The sequence below is a fragment of the Lacerta agilis genome, chromosome 2 (genome assembly GCF_009819535.1).
Source record: "Lacerta agilis isolate rLacAgi1 chromosome 2, rLacAgi1.pri, whole genome shotgun sequence".
In the NCBI taxonomy this organism is placed as follows: domain Eukaryota; kingdom Metazoa; phylum Chordata; class Lepidosauria; order Squamata; family Lacertidae; genus Lacerta; species Lacerta agilis.
Window position 1 is genome coordinate 41,097,289 of NC_046313.1, and position 22,815 is coordinate 41,120,103.

At 44.6% G+C, this 22,815-nt stretch overlaps 1 protein-coding gene across 3 annotated transcripts; it reads left to right on the forward strand.

Moving 5' to 3' along the window:
• The first annotated feature begins 806 nt into the window (after positions 1-806).
• On the forward strand, positions 807-19,764 carry BEST2 (bestrophin 2). Of its 3 annotated transcripts, none has more exons than XM_033139784.1 (10): positions 807-830; positions 10,771-10,952; positions 12,438-12,532; positions 13,551-13,784; positions 14,425-14,579; positions 16,166-16,243; positions 17,498-17,650; positions 17,911-17,991; positions 18,372-18,526; positions 18,911-19,764. In XM_033139784.1, the coding sequence occupies exons 2-10, from the start codon at positions 10,801-10,803 to the stop codon at positions 19,521-19,523; spliced, it is 1,716 nt and encodes a 571-aa protein (XP_032995675.1). In that variant the 5' UTR covers positions 807-830; positions 10,771-10,800; the 3' UTR covers positions 19,524-19,764. The 3 variants fall into 3 exon arrangements, with proteins under 3 accessions (XP_032995675.1, XP_032995674.1, XP_032995673.1); XM_033139783.1 differs by lacking the exon at positions 807-830 and adding an exon at positions 2,177-2,423; XM_033139782.1 differs by lacking the exon at positions 807-830 and adding an exon at positions 4,645-4,945.
• The last annotated feature ends 3,051 nt before the right edge of the window (positions 19,765-22,815 follow it).

Consider the following 22,815-nt stretch of genomic DNA (forward strand, 5'->3'; position numbering starts at 1 on the left):
TATAAAATGCAAAGCAAGAAGCAATTCAAGATAGTCACAAAGTGTAGAAAAAACACCACAATATATCAAAGGCAGGCTAAAATTGATCACTAGTTCATTAATCTACCAAAAGGAGTGAAAAATACTTGAACAGGAAAGGAGAGTAAGTTATTTGATTCGTGTTCTGTAGGAAAAAATAGTTTGTAATATCCCATATATGTGTTGAAGTTTTATATTCTAAACCTATTTGTCTTGGACCCTGAAACCATGCTATAATTGAATATGCAATGCATTCTTTATCCAGATGTACACTCTGCTAATATGGACATGTCATTGAGAGTATCAGAACTGGGCTTCACCAATGGTCCTTCCAGCACAGAAATCTGTATTGGGCTGCCATCTGGATAATGCAGATTCAGTAACTGAACAGACAGCGCAACAACACATAAGCACACACACCCATAGGCATTTCCACACACATAATTGTACATATGTTCACACAAACACACACTGTTGATAGGTTGTGATGTTGCCTAGTTTCAGGCCCATCAAGGACAAGTCACGTGAGGATTCAAACAGATCTGGTGATGACAGAAGAGAGCATCTTATTGTGAAATGGAAAACCTTGGCACTTAACCTGAGACTGACTCCAAGCAATGTTTTGCTGCAGGAGGAGAGTGGGCTAACAAGCTAGAACAGGCAGCCCCAACCAAAACTGCTGACTTAGATGGCAAACTTTGGTTGAGGAAAAATTCAGTGGCAGAGCACCTGCTTTGAATGCAGAAGATCCCTGGGATCTCCACATAGGACCGGGAGAGAACCGCGTTAGAAACCCTGGACAGCTACCACCAGTAAGTGTAGATGATACTGAGCTGGATGTACCAATGGTCTGACTCAGGATAAAGCAGTTTCCTGTGTTGCCATCATTTATGTAGTACACTGGCTGAACTCTAACCCCAAAGTTAGAGATCAAGGTATAGGAGCTTAGTAATGGATGATGTCAAGCAAAATCTTATCTTGTCCTAGTGGTTGTAACTGCAGGTGCTGTGTAAAAACCCACCCACTACATTCTACTTCCACTCACTCACTCACTCACTCACTCACTCACTCTTTATTCTTGATATGACTTCTGGTCTGCCAGGAAAAGCCTGTACAGTTGAGTGCCTAGCAGAACTAAGCCAGGGCTGGGCAGAAGGCAGATTTCGGCAAGAGTCTCTCTGACTCTCAATTGTTTAACAATAGCAACCATTAAAAAGCTGTTGTGCTTCAAATTAGGTTTCCTGTAAGAATGGGGGAACATCAGGAGTGGATTTTTGTTTGAAGGCTCTTTGAGCTTGATTCCAGTACTGATCACAAATTATTAAGTTTGCACTTGCCTCTGAGCGCCCCTCCACATTACCTGTTTATTTAATATTTATCCCGATTTGCTTGTGCAAACTGACACAGGTGAAACCGCATCCTTTGTTTGGCCGGAAGCACAGTTATACGATAATGAGCATTTGTCTTGCATTTATTCTGATTTGCTTATAGAGTGTTTATACATCTTCCTGTTAGTCATTTGTTCATCCCACACTTTCCAATGCATTTCATTGTCATTTTACAAACCTTAATAAGTTATATTCTTTTTTAAAGTTGATATATTCCGCTAAGGCAACAGAGTCCTTTAATCCACTAACCACATAAATCTAAAGTTCCAGTGTGGATATGAATCATTCTCATGAAAAAGTGACAGCCTGGAAGCACCCAGATTGGTGGGCTTCAGGGTTCCTGGAGAAACCAGTAGATTCTGCAAGCTTGAAGTCTGCCCACCCCTTGTGTAACCCACAAAAGACTTGGGCTGTTTACTCTGCATCCTGTGTGCTCCTACCATTGTTTTGCAAAGCATTGTACACACATTAGTCACAATCTGTATCTATCCTTTAACTATCATGATGTTACTTAGGAAACAGTGCGTTTTGATGTATCTCCCTGCAAACTAGCTTTTATCTCAATTCAGAAAAGAGGGACCTAGCTGCATTTTAAGCCAGTAACATGAACATGTCCTAAACCACATAAGTGGATTTTACTCTCCTGTTCTTCTCTCCTAATTTTCTTTGTAATTCTTGCCAGGTAGTTCTTTTATTGGTTCTCTCCAGCACAGTTCTTTCTTACTATGGGTTAGAAATACATGCAATTGACTCATTATAAACATCTTTAGAATCTTGCATGCATTTTTTTACAGTCAAATCCTAGCGCCCAGCCTCAAAAAATGAAAGGTTGTCATGCTGGCTTGATCACTTAAAAGAGTACTTATCTGGAGTTTGCATCCACTTAGCAGCTAGGGTTGGGCTCCAGCAGGTATCTGCCCAATTTATAGTACACCCAGTTTGAGCAGCATAGGTTCTCACAGCAGACGGAAAGCAGGAGTTGCTGCGTGCAGATGCATCTCTAGGAGTTTCTGCAAGGTTTGGAATGGACTCTGGGGTGTGCATTGCGTTCAAGGGGGCTGCAGGGTAGTAGGAAGGGTCCGGGCTGCTGCTTACTGTTGCCTAGATAGATATGGATGCTGAATTGTGGCACTTAAGTGGTAGGTCTTGATCAAATAGGAGGTGCAGCTGGGAGTGTCACAATCATGTCTAGAAAGTAATGGACTGACGGTGAGATGCAAGGAAAAGAGAATTCATTTTAGATTGCTGTAAATGCAAGCTCTAACTCACCTGTGGTGGAATTTTGCATCCTCCTGACCAAGCCAACCACTCCCTCTAAGACTCAGTTCCTTGTTTTCAAAACGAGAATAACAGTGATTTATCACTAATGGTAGAGGAGAATAAATAATTTCAGATACTATGAATTACCCTTCCCTATAGGCCAATGGCAGCTAATATGGTGTTCTAGACTCCAAATCCCAGTGGTCAGGGATGATGAAAGTGAACAACTTCTGGAAGGCACCATGTTAACTACCCTTAGTTAGTCTCTAGAATCCCAGGGAAAGGATTGCTGTGATCTCCTCCTCAGCCTAGTGTGCAGTGGCCTCCTGCCCTCTTGCCAACAGAGAACTCAGGCAACAGGGAGCCACTTCCGAAGTGTGGCACAGAGCTTTATGTGGACAGCCATGCTTATCTTGCTTTGTCCCTCTTTCCAGGCTCTCGCCCATGGCATCTTGCTTCTCAAAGGGGCTATTTGTGGGCAGCATGGGGAGGTGCCAGCTCCTTATACAAGTATGTGGCGTATTTGTTGTCAATACAAGCTGGGTAGAAATATGATTTAATATGGTGGATTGATTACCACCAAGGAGTGTGGTTGGTTGCGGCTCTGTATCCAGCAGCTGGTCAGGGAGAAGGTGAAAATTGTTGTTTCCTCCACCATCCCTTTCTAATCGCAAGTTATGCACACACCCTCCATTTTAGAGCTGAGGAAAGAACTCAGCCTTTCATGTGTATAGACCCTGGCAGTTCCTCAGTTTGAGAAGGGGGGGAGAGAAAACTTATCCTTCCCTTTCTTTCTCTCTCTCTCCCCTCTCAACTAGTTTCTTCTGCATCAAGGCTGTTTGCTTGGTTCATCCCTGTTCCAGAAGGCAAACCCTGAGGGTGTTGACTTGTCAAACACTGGAAGAGAACTAGGCCCAGTGAGGAGAGTGGTTCCATTAGGTTTCCAAAGAGGGGCTGTTTGTTTTTTAGTTTTTAGTTTTTTTAAGGATTCGGATTCAGCACAGGATTTCTTGAAGAGGTGCAAAAGCTAGCAGAGTAAGAAGCTGCACAGAAGGGAGCAGCTCCTGAATATCACAAATCCATGCACATAACTCATAATTAGGCTGCAGTTCCCAAGCCAAGCCTTGAAGGCACATATTAGTTTTGGATATTTGGTATGGCGTGCATTTTAAAATTGTAACCTGCATTGAGCCCTGGGGGTGGGTAGGCTAGAAAACCAAATGATGACTAATCAGACCCCTGACTCCTGTCCTGACAAGGAGCCACTACTTTCTGTTCATGAGCTCTTACCTTTGGGTTCTGGAGGGCCAAGTTTGGCCATGCCTGGTTACGGCATTGTGTTTGGTTTGTTTCTGTGCTCAATAGTAAGTGCTGGTCATTGGACCAGGGAATTTAAGGCACCACCCACTTGAATTTGTTCAGCCAGTGAGATCCTCAGCAGAGACGCTGCACCATGTCAACGCCACCATCGGGGTGTGGTTGGGTGGGTGGATGACATAGGGCAAGGCCTTTTGGGGAGGCCTTAGCGCAGCACCCAGGCTTTGGAGCTCCCTCCTCCAGGACACCCCTCTCATTTTTGTGTACGACACTTTTCTGCCCACCCCACCACTCTACTCACAAGCTTGAGTGACGCGCCAATGCTCTTGCTAATGCAGCAATGCCTATATACATGCTTATATGGGAATGCGGTAAATTTCATTTAACTCACTTGGACTCATTTCTGAGCAGGCACATGTAGGGTTATGCTGCAAGGGCTTCCAAACCTTCCCTTTTTGTTTCCCAACCTTGCACATTTTACCTTTCATCTGCACTTCTTCTTGTTTCCCAACCTTGCACATTTTACCTTTCATCTGCACTACCTTTCATCTGCACTTTCCGGGACTGTTCTATCTCAGGTCCTTTGAGTTGCCATGCCGCATGTTAAATTTACTTTCTTTCCCCTGACAATTAGGAGGGAATGCAACTGCAACCACAGCCAGCCCAGCCTCTCACCCCTCCCATCTCACCCCTCCCTCCAGCTTCTGATGCCAAGCAATCAAAGAAGAGCCTACCTTTAGGAGAGATGTAAAAGGTCAGCACAGAGGCACTTAGGTATTTAGAAACCTGTGGGGGCTGTCAGAGCAGCCTTCTCTTCTCTTCTCTCCACCTTGCCTAAGAGCTGCTTCCCAGGTGGAATTTGGGGATAATTGCTAAGAGAGTCTGTGCTCTTTGGATTGTTTCTCCCCTGCAATTGCCCTCACTGAGGGCGAAGCCAAATCAACTGATAACCTTTTGCACAGGTTAGTGTTAAAACCGGTTAAATTGTGCCCTGCTCCTGCATCCACTTTCTGTTCTGCTTGTGAAATTTTGGTTCTATGGATGTTGCAAAACTGTGTCTTCTTTGTCTATTTTCATAGAAAAGAATAGTTAATCAGAAATATTTTGCTTACAGTGAGATCTGCTTTGTGGTGTAGTTTGCCTGCATGAAGGTCTGGAAAGGAGAAGTGGAATTTGCTTTCTCCTTCTTAAAGACTAGTACCGTATGTGATCAAGGTGACAGAAAAGCAGAGGTGTTTTGCCCCAATGAGTTGTTGGCTTTCTATGTCATTGCAGTCCACCAAACAGAAATCTGGTCCGAAATTCTATCTCATCAATGGACTTGCTACATAACCATGAGAGTGCCATCCTCTCTCTGCCCTTAGCTGGCTATTCATACAATAAAATATTTATAGCCACCTCTGTGATGTTGTGATGAATGAACTACCGGTAATAAAAGCCATCCTATAAATGGGCAGGCATAATTTAATCAAGACTGTACTGTAATCTTTTAAAAAAGATTTAAAATTATGGAAGTAGATAGAATAACTAATTGTCAAACTACCCTGGACTGGTAGGCGTGTAAATGATGATTTGCAACCCAATTCTACACATGTGCAGTGCAATCATATATTTAAAGTGCAATCCTAAACAAGCCTATACAGAAAATCCTTGTTAAATGTATATAGGATTACTGCCTTATAACTTGTTATTTAATAAGTAATTGTTTAATCAGTTCTGCGGCATCTTGGAGTCTCCCACATAGCTCCCTGTTGTTCGTGCTATAACAGACTTAGCACAGCTACCCCACAGGGCTTTGTTCAGTAAATTGTGTCTCTTTTGTAACAATATGGGAACATGTATAAACTTTGTCCCAGGTGGACAGACCTTTGTAATAGAAGTAGGCATTAACAGCTGTAATCCTTTAGCAGTTGCTTTTAATGTTATGTAACAGCAAACTGGTTAATAAACTAAAGTTTTTATTTAAAACTTGAATGTGTTGAAACTGAGTGTGGGAATCTGAACTTTTTAAAAGATGGTTAATAGGGTGTATTGAGGGTTGAGGCTCTGCTCCTGGCTTTGCGAGGAGACTTTTGGGGAAGCAAAGAGAGACTAATAGTTCCTTAGCGGGAGCATGTCTCAAAAAATAAATAAATGACTTCCCACAATTGTGGGTCTTTTTTTAAAGCTATGTATGTGTGATTAGACTAAATGTGATCCACCTGGAGAAGGAACTAGCAAACCACTCCAGTATTTTGCCAAGAAAACTCCATGGACATAAAAAAGGAGAAGCTTTGAGAAGGGAGTGAGAGTTTCCAAGGCATGCTCTGGTTCATGGGGTCACAACTAAACAATAATGTGTGATCACTTTTTTAAAAAACATGTGAATTGCATATCCATTTGGATCTCCCATTCTCTGATGCTCTATACAGAACTCTTACCTGCAGCTAGGATGCTGTTTTCACTCTGATTCGAGTCCTAGAATCATCATCTGGAGTCTCTTCTCCTGAGAAAGTTTTGGGACTCCAACATGATTGCTTGAGAAGCAAGCCTGTTGGCTGAAGTGCTGCCTCAGTTCCAGCTCTAAGTACTTAAGGGCCATCTCATCTTCTAAAAGTAGTGTTTTGGCTCAAAGACACTTTTCTCCCACACATAGTTATACCTGTACTGTATTCTCCTTCACACACCCCTCATTATTTTTCTTCTTCTTCTTCCCCCTGGTAGTTGCTCTGCTTGCACGGAAAGTCAAACAAAATATTTGGGCATTTGTTGTCAGCTGAACCTCTGTCAGTGGTCACAGCCAGCCTTAGATGTTGGAAGGGGGAGGAAGGGGCTCCCAGCATTACTCATTAATGAAAGAGCTCATTTAGATAGTCTGGGAAGTGGGTGTCTTTCAAAGGCCTTGCCTAGCATTGTTAAGCCAGGAGGGTTTGATTGCAGTTTGCACAGCGGGGGATTTGATTTCTCAATTCACCTTGGAAAAATAAGCAGCAGCAAAGAATCTCTCAATGGAATGCACCAGATTAAAAATTGTTACTAGACTATGCCTGGTGAGGATATGCCACTAACTCGATTATGGTGTGGGTGGGTGTTTGGGAATGATTTGCCTCCATCAAAGTACATTTTGGCAAGCCCTTAATGGTCAAGTGGACTGTTGTGCAATCTCCAAGGAGTGACTAGTTTTCCCAGGAAATAAAGCAAAGAGGCAATACCTCTAATCGAATGTTGCCCGCCCCCTAGTCTCCAAGCAGTGCAACATTCCGGGGGTTCCAGGCACTTACCCAGAGTTCAATTTCCTTGGCATGAGGGATAGCAGAGACTGTGGTGTCTTTATGATATATGGTTTATTTACTCATATATACAACCTGAGCTTATGTTGGAGGAGCCTCATAGCATTAATACCCCAAGAGCAGGACCGGCGCTAGGGCTTATTGCGCCCTAGGCAAACCACCTTCTGGCCCCCCCCCCCGCCAAAGCCTGCTTTAGCGGGAGGTGGGGATGGTGGAGAGGCAAGTAGCAGTTTCTCCGCTACAGTGGAGAAGCTGCTGCTAGCCCCAGGGCAGCAGCGGCTGTGCCACCGGCGCTTGAGCGACCGCCCACCCACCCGCCCATAGGGTTGGGGAGGGGGCGCCCAGTATGCCAGCAGACTTGCGTGGGAGCCGGCGCCCTGCCCCAATGAACGAGACGGGGCTGGCTAGCCCATCCTGCCCAAGTCTGGCCAGCACCCCCTCCATTTTGGCGCCCTAGGCAATTGCCTAGTTCACCTAAATGGACGCGCTGGCCCTGCCCAAAGGGGGTCATGCTTTTCCCATAGCCACAGCCTTGGATCCCAGCAGAAATCAGGCATGGCTCTGTCTCTCAGCTGCCCAGCCTGCTTCCTCCTTCTAGCTCACACACACAACTCTGACTTTTGTCTTTCTAACGAACAGACAGTTAAGGGAGGGGGCCTCACCCATCTTCTCTCTGGCACAGAGCCATTTCATTTGCTGCCTTTAGGACCCATTACCAAGGGCCATCACCAAGAAACCTGTCTGGCTATTCCAGCATTTAGATCCTTGTTTGATTCAAGAATTAGAAGGGATTCAGGCATACAGACTACTCCCCCCCCAAAAAAAAAATCAACAACACTTCACAACAATAATATTCTTCTGAAGTCTCATTTACCATTCAAAATAGGTTGGTAGTTAGGAACATAGGAAGTTTCCTTATACTGAGTCAAACCCATTGGCCCATCTAGCTTAATATATGTGCTATTGACTGGGGAATGACTCCCCAAAGTTTCCAACCAGCAGTCTTTCCCAGCCTTATATGAGGATACGCGGGGTTGAATTTGGGACCTTCCACACATGCTCTGTCACTGAACAACAGCCCTTCCCTTATATTTGTGGAAACTACAGCAAACGCCTTTGAGCGATACTACGACTCAGAGCTTTTGCATACTATTTGCTTGACTGCATCTTATTTTATGAGATGTAAGGCTGTTATTGGCAAAAACTCATACCACAATAAGCCAGGCAAGATACTTAAATCAATTTAGAGGATTTCTTAGAAGCATGCTGACCTACTACCAGCTAGCCGCACACTTGATCCCTCTGATCTGGAGCAGAAGCTGAGAAATTGGCAGGGTCCCCACAGTCAAAACAAGGGTCTGTTATGGAAGACTCCACAGCTACACACTTTTTGTGTGTATAGCTGTACTGCTTTCCATTCATTCAGCCGAGTCCTAATCATGCAACCAGGAGTGTGGGAAATTTTTCATCAAACACTCCTAAAGTTTCAGTATTCTCAAAGTCCCACAAAAAAGTGAAGGTAGCTTTATTGACCCATAAAAAAGAAATTAAAAATCTATGTTAGGGCAATAGTTTTCTTAGGCAAACCAAAATGTCACAGAACAGTGTGCAAACTTTACCATTTAGCCAGAGAACTCAAAGGCTGGCCACTATGTTGTGACATATCAGTTGGCTTAATGAAGATATAGCTTTAATATGGATCTTGGGACATTCAATATAATAACATTTAATATAATAACTACTGTATTTTTCCATGTATAAGACTATATTTTTTCCTAAATTTTTGAAGTTTAAAATAAGGGGTCATCTTATACATGGATAGTACATAGTGCATTTTCTTAATTTTGAGTTCAAAAAAATAGGGGGTGTCTTATACACAGGGGCGTCTTATACATGGAAAAATATGGCACTTACTTTGTAACTTGGTAATCTGCTCTTAGAAGGGAATGTTTAGTGTTGTAACAACGCATTACAGCAATTACAGTTATACAGTGGTACCTCGGGTTAAGAACTTAATTTGTTCTGGAGGTCTGTTCTTAACCTGAAACTGTTCTTAACCTGAGGTACCACTTTAGCTAATGGGGCCTCCTGCTGCCATTGCGCCACCGATGCGCGATTTCTGTTCTCATCCTGAAGCAAAGTTCTTAACCCGAGGTACTATTTCTGGGTTAGTGGAGTCTGTAACCTGAAGCGTCTGTAACCCGAGGTACCACTGTATTTCAACTGTGAAAGTTTTCAAACTCTAAAACGGAGGTCATTCCAGTACTTACACTGTTGTGCAGGAGGGCTGGAATAATACAAAATGTTTGAGAGTCAGCTTATAGCAGACATAGGCAAACTCGGCCCTCCAGATGTTTTGGGACTACAACTCCCATCATCCCTAGCTAACAGGACCAATGGTCAGGAATGGTGGGAGTTGTAGTCCCAAAACATCTGGAGGGCTGAGTTTGCCTATGCCTGGTTTAGAGGCCAGGTATGCTGCATGCAGTATTATTATTTTTTGCAAATTTTGAGGCAGCACCTGGCCCCTGCCACGGTCACCCAACCATGGAATAGAAGCTTTCTACACACACACAGAGAGAGAGAGAGAGAGAGAGAGAGAGAGAGAGAGAGAGAGAGAGAGAGAGACTCCACAGGAGAGAAGAAGAAGAAGAAGAAGAAGAGGAGGAGGAGGAGGAGGAGGAGGAGGAGGAGTTTGGATTTGATATCCCGCTTTACACAACCTGAAGGAGTCTCAAAGCGGCTAACATTCTCCTTTCCCTTCTTCCCCCACAACAAACACTCTTTGAGGTGAGTGGGGCTGAGAGACTTGAAAGAAGTGTGACTAGCCCAAGGTCACCCAGCAGCTGCATGTGGAGGAGCGGAGACGCGAACCCAGTTCACCAGATTACAAGTCTGCCGCTCTTAACCACTACACTACACTGGTTCCCTTTTGTCAGTAGTACTGTCAGGGCAGCACTTTTGAGGTGGATGTCTAGAACTGCATGCAGCAGAATGAAGGGGAGCTCCCCCTGCCCTAGTGCAGCACGTCCAGTTTACCATGTTTTGAAGTAAATCAAGTAGTACACATTATTATCTAAAAAGCCCCATGCACACACACAAGAACATTAAGTCCAAAGTCTAAGATTACCTAACTGCACCACTACCTTTTGTAAGGAAAATACAAGATTGATGACCCCCTTATCTGTGGGAAGGAGTGCTGGATGAAGAGGGAGTTCATGCATGATCTCACTCTTAGGGTTGTTGAGGCACCCATAAGCTTTCTACAAGGCAAGTTGTGAGGCTACATATGCACAATGCATTTAAAGCACATGACATCCCCCAAAGAATCATGGGAACTGTAGCTTATCACCCACAGATCTACATTTCTCGGCACCCTTATCAAACTACGGTTCCCAGGATTCGGGGGGGGGGTGTATTTCTTTAAATATATGGTGTGTTCACAGCCAGAGATGGTGCCGCTGATGTAGATATTTGAAATGATTGAAACTCTAATTCTGCTGCTCCCCACACTGCAGACCCACTGTGTCTCTCTGCCTTGCTGCACCATGACTGTCACATACACAGCCCGCGTGGCCAATGCTCGCTTCGGTGGCTTCTACAAACTACTGACCCTCTGGCGTGGAAGCATCTACAAGTTGCTCTACAAGGAGTTCTTGGTCTTCTCTCTTTCGTACCTGGGACTTAGTGTTACATATCGGTAAGTGGGGACATAGAAGAACAGTCTCATATCTACCCTAAATGACCTTTAGTGTGTCAAGCTCGTGCCACCAAAATTCAGGGCTCTTCAAATAGTTATCACTTGGATCCGCTCTCTAGGAATACACTAATTTCCCAAGAGGAGGCATAGTTTTCCCTTAGTGATGTCTTTAGATGATAAACCTCATAAGAATTATTTGTTCAGGAACATGCTTTTATTTGGTGGGATGGGGGACAGTGTTTGGCATTTTGATTGGCAACTTGTTTTGATGGTTTTTAAAAAATATTTTGCACAGCCCTTGTAACAACCTCGGTCTAGCCAGCCAAAGTTGAAACTTAACACACTGGAGTGGGATGGGCAGGACATATATAAATATGGCATTGCCCAGCCTCACCCCCTTTCACAACTGTAATTATGCTGTAGAACCCACTCTTTCTGGGTTCTACTGGCTGCACACTTCCTCCTCTCCAAGTTCAAATGGCACTTCTCCACTTCTCAACCCCAGATCAGGGCGACTGATTTGCTACTTTTGAAACCCTTGCTTAGTTTTGGGCACTTTGCTATCCTGCTGACGACTAGAGAGGACCTCCTGTGAGCAGCAGATCTGGAATGGCATCAGTTCAGCTCACAGTTTGGGCAGTCACCTTATCACACACAGAAGTGTGTGTGTGTGTGTGTGTGTGATATACAACCACCCCTCTATGTGAGTCAGCCTAGCTCTTTGCATATCTCATGTATGATACAGAAGTCCTCGGCTCCCAGCAGTTGTGTGATTCTAGCACTCTGGTGCTGTCTTCGCCAACCTGGTTGTCCCCATATGTTTGAGACCAGCTGGAGCTGATGGAAGTTGCAGTCTCCAAATGTTTTGGAGACAACCAGGTTGGCGAAGGCTGCTCTGATGTATAAAGTTGCCCCAGGATTTATGTCCTGTCCAATCATAACGTAATAAAAGTAATAAAAAGTTAGGTTAAAGTAGGATATAAGAAGTTAGAATTGTGTTGTGTTTATTTTTGTTAGGAATAAGATTATAGATATATGATGATAGATAAGGATTAAGATTAGATGAGAAAGAAGAATTTAAAATTTTTTATAAAGTTACTATAGTATATTTGAAATGAATGCAGAAAAGAGGATGTGAGGAAGTCCCAAAATAAGGATATAAATAAGATAAGTGTAGATGAATAAGTGTTTGTTTGTTAGGTTTTGTTTTTGTATTTTGTTTTGTATTTTGGTTGTATTGTAGTTTGTGGTAGTGTTTTGTTTATTTTGTATTTTGTATGTTTATTTTTCATTTTTAAAATTAATAAATTCTTATAAAAAACAAACATAACGTTTTTAAAACAGCCCGCACTTGCCCTTTAGAATGCATTTGGATTCTCCCCTTACAAGAGTGCAAGCAGGTGGCTCTCAGCAAATGTGCTGCCAACCCACTTGGGAAATATGTATCCTTCTTAATCCTTCTCTCATTCTTATTCCCACCTCTAGCTTCGTCTTAAGTGAGACTCAGAAAAGGGACTTCGAAAAGGTGGTGATTTACTGTGACAACTATGCCAATCTCATCCCTGTCTCCTTTGTCCTGGGTGAGATGCTTGAACGCCAGCTCCTTTCCTAAAGGAGCACATGCTCTTTCCTTATCCATGTGCCCATCCCAACCTTCATCCATGCCTAATCAATCCAATTTACTGCTTGCCCTTTGCGTACTGCAAGGGTGTCAGACTATAATACAGGCTCAGCTTTTAAGCATTAGAAATGCTTCTGGTTTAGACAGATGTGACCCCCCCCCCCGCCCCGCGCATCTATCAGAGTAACAGTATGGTGATAATAGGGTATTATGGGCTTTAATTACTTCATCTGGAAACTGGGTAGAGTATGGGTGACTTGTGCATGTTATACGGTACTCAGCAGCTAACTTCCACAATTAGGCCTGGTGGAGCTCAGAGCTCTCTGAAAGCCAGGAACAGCAGTCCAGGACACTCCATGTCCTTGATCCTGAATATATTGGCAATGAGAGAAAGGAACTCTCTGCACATGCTCAGGGTAATGTCATGTGTACTGGCAGCAAGCAAACTCCCTTCTCTGAGCAATAGTCATTGTATGTAGGCAAAATGGCACCACCCAGACACAGAAAAGGGGAGGTGTCAAGCAGGCATTCTGAAGTATAGAAAGGAAACCTCAGAGGAGGGGACATCCCACAATGGCCCAGTGAAGACTGAGCATGCCCAGTGGGTACTGAATGCTGGGGGATCCCAAAAACGACACAGTGGGCATAGAATGCTGTTTGTGTGTTGTGGGGCATTTTTTTGGGTGGTGGTGGTGGGGAGATGAGAAGATCAGTGGGAAGAATAGAATGGAGGGACTGGAAAACTGAACAGAGGCATTCCATACTGCAACGTTTTGTGGCCAGTTTCTCTTGCATTTACTGTTTAATGTTGCCAGAACCGAGTTCTGTTTTTCATAATGTGAGGGCAGGGGGGCGTCCTCAGTCCTGGTTCAAGTGAAGCATTCCTGTTTTATCTCAGAGTGAGGCTGCCTGACTTAACAGCATGCCGTGGGGCAGAATTCTAATGCAATCCCTCCCCATCTCCTGGGTTCATTTAGGGTTCTATGTGACACTGGTGGTGAACCGCTGGTGGAGTCAGTACACCTGCATGCCTATGCCAGATCGCCTGATGTGCGCCATCTCTGGGAACGTGCATGGCACCGACGAGAAGGGGCGCCTTTACCGGCGAACTCTCATGCGGTACTGCAGCCTTTCTGCCGTCTTGATTCTTCGCTCAGTTAGCATCGCTGTGTTCAAGCGTTTCCCCACCATAGACCATGTGGTGGAGGCAGGTGAGTGCAGCAGGGGAGACCTTCCTTCCCACTAAGCCAGTGGTTTTCAACCAGCGTGCCGTGGCACCCTGGGGTGCTTTTAATGATGGTCAAGGGTGCCGTGGAATCAAAAAGGTTGAAAGCCTCTACAGTAAGCTTATAAAGCTTATAAGGATGAGAGCACTGTGGGAAAGCCTGCAAGAGGTAGGTGTGTCCCCCCCGCCCATTTGTTAGATTGAAATTGGGAAATTTTAAAGTTGTTTTTTTTTAAAGCAATGCTAGGGATAACTTTTAATCTAGAATATGTTATTTCGGAATGCCACAATTATGCAGCATATAAAGTGGACCCCCTGTAAGCAGAGCATATTGCATTTAGTGTAAATTTTACTACATATCTTGTTAAAGGTAGGTAGCCGTGTTGGTCTGCCCTAGTCAAAACAAAATAAAAAAAGTAAAAAATTATTTCCAGTAGCACCTTAGAGACCAACTAAGTTTGTTCTTGGTATGAGCTTTCGTGTGCATGCACACTACCATGTGTCTTTCTTCAAGGCTTCTTCAAAAACTTATAGCCTTTCAGAGTGCAGTTCTTCAGTATAAGATTCCACTCTGGACCTTCTAAATAGAGTATTATTGGCTGCATAACCTCTGTTGCATCTAACAGGGTTCATGACTCGTGAGGAGCGCAAGAAATATGAGAACCTGAACACTTCCTACAACAGATACTGGGTCCCCTGTGTCTGGTTTACCAACTTAGCTGCACAGGCACGCAAAGAAGGCCGCATACGTGATAACTGTGCTCTCAAGTTACTCATGGAGGTGAGGTGGTAAATCCTTGTCCCCCAAACTATAGATGTAATAGTTATTCTGTATTTACACCTTTGACACATGAGATGTGTGTTTTCAGGGCCCACCCTATTCCTGTGATCATAATATGCTTTAACTGTTTTTAATTTTAAGCTGTTCACCTGCGAGTCAAGGGTGGGTTATAAATTTGATGATGATGATAGGAGCACCTCCAGAACAAGATTCTTTAGTGCAAGGTTTCTTTGTGACCCATGCTCCCTGTTAGCTTACATAAAACCTGTCAAACCTGGCTCCTCTAATTGTTTTATTAAAATTAACAAATGGATTTCTATACTGGTGAGCTGTGTCACCTAAAAAAGAAAAAAAATTCCAAGAAGTGTTCAAGAGCAAACATTACCAGTTTTAGCTATCATGTTTCGCAACAGGCAAAATGGAGGCTTGCATTGTGTATGTGGCAATATTGAATTATTTTGTTCTAATGTTTAATACTAGGCTCTTGTGCAAGAGTAATATTTACTTGAATTTATAAAACTTACGCAAGATACAGTAGGTATTGCGTTTGTGTGTATATATATTTAAAAGAAACTTGGTACATCTACTGTGATTAGTCTCCGAGGTAATCCCTCATATGTACTGGGTGGAGATCTTGAGAACAGCTACCGTTGCTGAATTTGGAATATGCCTTCATCAATAAGCACACATGTCATTTCTGCTGCCAGGGGGACGGGGGAATGGCTAGGTTGTGTTCAGTTGAGGAGCAGGATAATATATGGGTGTTGTGATAGAGGCCACCTATTGAAACAACATCACTCATGTGACAAACTATGCCCCATGCACCCCCACACCCCAAAAATAATGAGTTTTCTTACCAGGGGTGACTGTGGATCTATAATTGGTTATTATTGCCTGAAGGATTTTGTGCATGAAGGGAAAATCCAGATTAAATTTAAAAAAGGATGGGCTTGCATTTTGATGAAGGTGGACATCTTGTGGACCCAGTGAAAAACATATGTGCATGAGCAGTACCAATTGCATAATAAACTCTCTTGTGACTGCAGCCTAAATTTCAGTTTATTGGCTGTCACTCAGCCCATTACCAATTCAAGACACCAGTTCAGCACTTTCACTGCTTCATGTGACTCAGGTGAAAATTAGACTAGAGTTGGGTGTCATCTGCATATTGATGACACCTGACCTCACCCATAATCTTCATACGACCTCTCCCAGTAGCTTCATACAGATGGTGAAAAGCATGGTATACAAGGTGGAATTCTTGGGAACCTTACAACATAAATGCCATGGGGTCTCCCAGCATCACCTTCTGGAAGTGGCATTCCAAGTAGGAGTGGAACCACTGGGACATCATACTTCCATTCCCCAACCCTGATAACCTATTCAGAAGGATAGTCAATGGTATCGAAGGTCCAGAAGAATTAGCAGGGTCGCATTCCTTCTGTGCTTCTCCCAGCATAGATCATCCATCAGGACAACCAAAGCTGTTTCTGAGCTGAAACCAGGCCTGGAGATGGGCCGAAAAGTTCTAGTTAGGCAGAAGTTTCAGTGCTTAGCCCTTAGAGATGGCTGTTTTCTTCCTTCAGGAACTGAATTTTTTTCGTGGAAACTGCAGCATGCTCTACCACTATGATTGGATCAGTGTACCACTAGTCTACACTCAGGTGAGTTAAGGATCCAGAGCAGCCAGCAAGCCCAAGTACATCCATTTGGGCTCATATGGTGAACTGCCTGCTTCCAAACGCAGGTAGTTCTTTCACCCAAAGGCATGCATACAGTCAAAAGCACTGAAGCCACTGAACAAGCACATCATATATCAGCGAATTTGCATCCCAGCTAAGTTTAACACAGCCCAACACGACACGTCTAGCACAGCGGTTAGCCCAGCCTCACCCCATAAAATTCATCACACCATGGAGCAAGCCTTATATGTAGAGCAGCAATGCACAGATCCTAATGTTATATGAGGACAGCTGAGGTTTAGTTATTCTAAAGCACATATTGAGGATCTCACACTAGATTAATCCAGAGCAGCCTCTAGTTGTGTGCTTACAATCACTATTTCAAGGAATGTATTCAGGATCATGAAAACAAAAACAAAAACCCAGTTATCTGGCTTTGACACACACTAAACGCCTTTCTGAGGGACCCAGGTAGCGCTGTGGCTTAAACCACAGAGTCTAGGGCTTGCTGATCAGAAGGTCGGCGGTTCGAATCCCTGCCACAGGGTGAGCTCCCGTTGCTCAGTCCCAGCTCCTGCCCACCTAGCAGTTTGAAAGCATGTCAAAAAGTGCAAGTAGATAAATAGGGACCGCTCCAACGGAAAGGTAAACAGCGTTTCCGTGCACTGCTCTGGTTCGCCATAAGTGGCTTTGTCATGCTGGCCACATGACCCGGAAGCTGTCTGCGGACAAATGCCGGCCCCCTTGGCTTATAGAGCGAGATGAGCGCCGCAACCCCAGAGTCGGACACGACTGGACCTGATGGTCAGGGGTCCCTTTACCTTTACCTTTTAAACGCCTTTCTATAGTCACATTTAGGGTGATTAAAGAGGAATAAAATGTTTCTTCTTCAGCATGTTTATATGGAAGTAGTGCTAATTCACACTAGCAACTGAGTATGGTGTGAAGGATCTTAACTCATTCCTATCTATTCAAGAATGAAAAGCTGCTGAAAATTATAAACTCTACACTATTTAATACAAACATACATTAGGACAAGGTTGAACCTCTTATATTGCTGCTGCTTAGCATCCCTGATTCTACGGTATGTACAGAGGATAAATTCACAGATGAATTGTTTGGTCCTCAGTAAACAGCCCATAAGATTTAATTAGGGCTAAAAAGCAGGGCTCCTAAATTCTGCAACTCACCCCCCTCCAGCCTCTCTACCTGCTTTTTCTTGCTCTGCTCTGACAGGTGGTTACCATTGCTGTGTACAGCTTCTTCGTTTCTTGTCTGATTGGGCGGCAGTTCCTTGACCCAGGCCAGGGCTACAAAGGACATGACCTGGATCTGTGGGTCCCTGTTTTTACCCTGCTGCAATTCTTCTTCTATGTTGGGTGGCTAAAGGTATGGCAGACATGAGGTAGTTTAACAATGTGTAAGGACAGTCATTGTTGGGACACCTTCCTACGGATTAGGAAATGAATCAGGGGCAGAGGAATGGTCCATGAATCAGCTGCTGGGTGATTTAACAGGTGTCTGGAAGGAAGGAAGAGGGAACGAGACTGCACACCTTTGCCATGTCTGTTACCATATTGATGGCAACAAATAAGGAGGCTGGGCACACGTGTGCCCCTCTTTTTACTGTGCCTCTAAATACCTTACAGGTGGCTGAGCAGCTCATCAACCCTTTTGGGGAGGACGATGATGACTTTGAAACCAACCTACTGATTGACAGGAATTTCCAGGTAACTCTGCCCTCCCCTTTTCTGCTGAATAAAGCAACACTTGTAAAACAGATCAAGAATGGTTCCAGGCTTGGGCAGCACCAGATTATTGCTTCTATAGTTAACAGTGGAAATTGAATAGCAAATCAGCATCCATATACCTAGTACATGGGCATTCTGCCTTCCCCATGTATTCAAATGCTGGAACACTATTTTTTATTATTGGTTAAACATTCCCTTGCCCTCACTGAACTCCCAATCATGTGAAGGATTACCTTCCAGTTGGAAATCTAAAACTAGGCCCTAAATGTCAGATTTCCATATCCCCTATGCACACACACACCTAGGCTAGTATTCACTTACTTTGGTGGTGACTCCTGGAGTCCTCCCTTCCTTTGCAGGTCTCCATGATGGCAGTGGACGAGATGTATGGGGACCTGCCTCTCCTGGAGAAGGATCGGTACTGGGATGCCTCCAACCCCCGCGCCCCATATACCGCAGCCACCGTTTTCCTCTTGCAACAGCCATCGTTCCAGGGTTCCACTTTTGACATGACGTAAGCCAAACTTCTCATTCTGTGGCAAGGAAAGGGAATGACGGTGGTCCTGGTTGGGTAGAGGATTAGGGAGAGAAGGAGCGATTCCGTCGGTGAGAGCAGTTTTCAGTCTGTGAAACTGGAGCTAGCTTTCTCTTTTTGGCTATTCCTCCCTACTCATTTGGGATAGGGCAAGGGCTGTTCTTCCGGCGAACATGGAGCCCGTGCTGCTTGCAGAAATTCAGATCCTCATTTATACTACGCCATAGATATCCCCTCTCATTCCAGAGCACTAGTGAGGTGTCTGAGGGCAATAGGGAAGATCCCTGCACCACAAAGCAAGCTCTTCTGCAACTTGCGGTGGTGAAGCTACTCCCTTTAACTACTCCCCTCCTCGATTTCCAGCCTAGCCAAGGAAGACATGCAGTTCCAGCCCCTAGAGGACATCGCAGAGGGCTTTGAACACAGCCGCCATGTCCCTGCGCACCTCCTGAACCGCCTGCTATCCACAGCCCCTGCGCCTGGCGGCTTTGGACGTCGGCTGTCTCTGCTGAGGCGCAAGAACAGCTGTGTTTCCGAAGCATCCACCACCTACAGTTGCCTCTGTCAGGATACACAGACCACGGACTGTACCTGTGGGCCTCCTGGGCAGTCTGTGCCCATCAATAGCATTCACTTCAGCTCTGAGGGGGAGGGAGACCTTGGGCCTGATGCCACTGGCCTGGGCATGGAGACACACAAGGACCTCTCTGAGGATCCCGGCGGCGAGCCCAGTGGCCCAGCTCAGAGCTCGCTAGGCCATGACAGTGCTGTGGCCAACCCCCAGGATCCAGTGCCCCTTGTGGACATGTCTGTCCCTGCAGCAACAGATACCGACTTCTCTCAGCCTCTCCTAGACCACGGCTCTTCGGATGCCCCCTTCTTTCACAGCTCAAAGGAGGCCTCCAGCAAGGGTCTTCCGCCAGCCAATTACCCCCACTGGCTGCAGAGCCCTATCGAGGAGGAGAACGTGGCATAAGCTATTACTTCAGCCTCCACAGGGTTGAGTGGAGCCATTACGAAGGGTGGCCACGGCACGGTTCAATCTTGGGCCTCAGGACAGGAAATCAGCAAAGACTGATAGTCCTTGCAGCTGCTAAAGGGAAATTTGAATTGGTGACCCCTGCTAGACACCTGGTTTTTAATGACACATTGTAATGTGGGGCCACTTAATAAGGAGTCAGGAGGATTCTGTTAATCAGGCCTCTATTTCTGTCCCCCCTCCCCCCCCGTGTTCTTGACTTGCATTTGCAGCCCCTAACTGAACGTGCAGGGGCAATCATGGACACTGAGCTACTCCTGAAGGTACTATTCTGTCCTATATTTACCCAAAGCCGCAGCTGGTTATTGCATCTCATTCCTTTCTGTAATCATCAGATGGTGAACATGGAAGGAGGTAATCACTTCTGCGCTTACTACCCAAATGCCTCTGTGTGGATCTACTATGTTTTAAAATTCATGCTTTTATAGTATTTTATTAAATGGTATTTTGTCTAGAGTAATGTTTTGTGGCCTGCCCTTTAAACCTCCAATGTATATGTCCAGTCATACTGAATACTATTAAGAGTTCTAGAAGTGAATTCCAATAGGCACAAATTAACTTGCCTGGATCAGACCAGTGTTCTATCTGGCTGATTATATGTATGTTTTGGTGTTACATGTGAACCCAGCATCCTTCCTCAGCCATGCTTTGTTCAGCCACTCCACCCAAAATACTCACCCAGCCAACAAATTGTACAAGGCAAGAGCAAATGTATTCTAATAGCTTCTGGAGACTAGATTGGGGAACCCCGGCCAACTATGGCCATGCTGGTTAGGGCTCCAGTCATGGCCCTCACATCCTCCCTGAAGCCCATAAAAGGCAAGGGAACCTGACTGAGCAGCTACCTCTTTGCCACTGCTTGCACACTTGGAGCAGCAGGGAGAAAAAGGGATAATGGGGAAAGGAAATTAAAACCTCCCTGCAATTTCCCCACCCACCGCACAACTCAGCTGCTCAGAAGAGAGTTGCAGTGAGAGTGGTTCTCTGTGCACTAAAAAGGTACCTGCTCCCTTCAAATGACGAGAGATGGAAACAGGTCTGTGGGTAGAGGGGGGGGGGAGCCGGGTATACTTGCTCCAGGCCTTGGAGGGCTAGTCAGCCAGGGGGTCATGTCGGGCCTGCCATACTTCTGTCATGCCAAGAATGCCCTGGGTCTCCCAGTCAAATGGGGAGAGCCTCAGACAAGCTCTGCATGGGCCTGAAGGGCAATGTTGGGAGCTGCCGATTCAGTCAATAGATCAGTCTGTCCATAGCATCAGATCATTTGGATTCCTTAGTGCACAGAGGAAAAAGGGCTCTTAGGCTGTGTATTGTTATCCTACCTGATTCTGTGTTGTGTTAACTGGTACCTCAGTATACTAGGGAAGAAAGTTACTTGTAGTTCAAGCCTTCAGTATGTACTTCAGAGGACAGTGAGTAGTATGCTTTAGACTAAATTTAATGGTGGATCACATTCTAAGAACCTTTAAACCATCTTTTATGGTAGTATTTAGCTAGGAGCTACAGGAGACATTCCCCTTAAGGTTGGATGCTTGCTGTGAAGCCATAGGGGACCTCTAACTCTTAAAAACTCCATCAGCAACAGGGACAACCACACAACGATGTACGGAGCATGTGCTTCTTTAACAGATGTTCTACTGCTGCTCCTATGATTGCTTCCCAATTGAAAATGCTCCATTTTGATAAATAAATCAACTGCCACTGTGCCAGCCTTTGTAGCAATCCTAAATGCAAAGTACAGTGGTACCTCGGTTTAAGAACAGTCCTGTTTACGAATGATTCGGTTTACGAACTCCGCAAAACCGGAAGTAGTGTCCCGGTTTGCGAACTTTACCTCGGTCTAAGAATGTAATTGAACGGTGGAAGGGCACTGGGGGTGGGAGGCCTCATTAGGGAAAGCGCGGCTCAATTTAAGAACGGACTTCCGGAATGGATTATGTTCGTAAACCGAGGTACCACTTTACCCTTGACCATCAATAATTTTCCTTGAGTTTTAACTGGTATCAGCCCACTGCCAGATTCTGAAATAGGTCAAATCAACTAAGGACAATGACCCCAAAATGTATCTTCTTCCAAGGCCCGATAGGGAACTGCAGTTGATTGGTCTACTAAACTTCCAAGAGGAAAATCCCATCTCAGATTTAATGGGAAGCCTAAACTACACCTGGCCCATCACAAAGGTACTGCAAAGAACTACTGACAGCTACAGCTGGTCCTCCCAGATGAAGGCTATTGCCCAACAGCAATAGTTGTTGCTACTAGAGGAATGAGGATACAGAAAAGATTTTACAACATTTTATTTGTAGTGTAAAGGTTCTATAGACATATCCCATCCTCCCACACTGCATGTCAGGCTTCTGTCAAATAGAAAAATAAAGAGGCAGAGATACAAGATAGCTTTACAAAATGTATAATTTACAGCATTAAAACTATGAACTTTACTTTAAAAAAAAGAATCAAAATTTGGAGAACATATTTTTAAAAGGATACAGCATCTTGCAATGTCTGAATATGATACTAACAGGGAGGGGAGAAAAAGAGTAACACTTAAAAAAAACCCAAAAACACTAGGCACTAAATATTGCTGTGAAGACAACACAGTTACAGATGTGCACACAAACTACTGTTGGGCAGGACTGCAGGCTCTCTTCACCCCTAGGGTCTAAAGTCAATTTAGTGTTCCAATGTTTTCAAATGGGGCTTTTTTGTACCAAGACCCTGCCCCTTCTTAGAAGGGATTCTTAAGTCACTAAGAAAAGCTGCGCCATAATGTGCCTCAGGCAATGCAATCTGGCTCCTGAGGTACTGATGCTATATATTTTAAAGAGTCAAACTCCAAATGCAGGGCCACTATCAAAGCAGCCATCTCATCCTTATGCATTCATCGCCCCAAAAAATACCCAAGACTGAGGCCGATACCATAAGGGGAGATGTGAATTGCAGTAAAAATATTCCCTCCGTACCCTCTGCAGATGACATCATTAGGTAAAGAAAATTTTTAAATGGCGGGGAACAGGGCTATACAGAAACTATGTACAAAAGCAGAATTTTAAGAGGAGAGGTTGGTAAGGAACACTGTTGAAGGATACCTCTCCATCACCCAGGGTACTGCCATGCAACAGCTCCCAACTGCGGTGGAAGAGGGAACATGTAGGTCTGCAATGAAAATGGGATATCCAGCTCCTTGCTGCTCAAGATTCCTCATTTTTTTAAAAAACAAGCACTACAG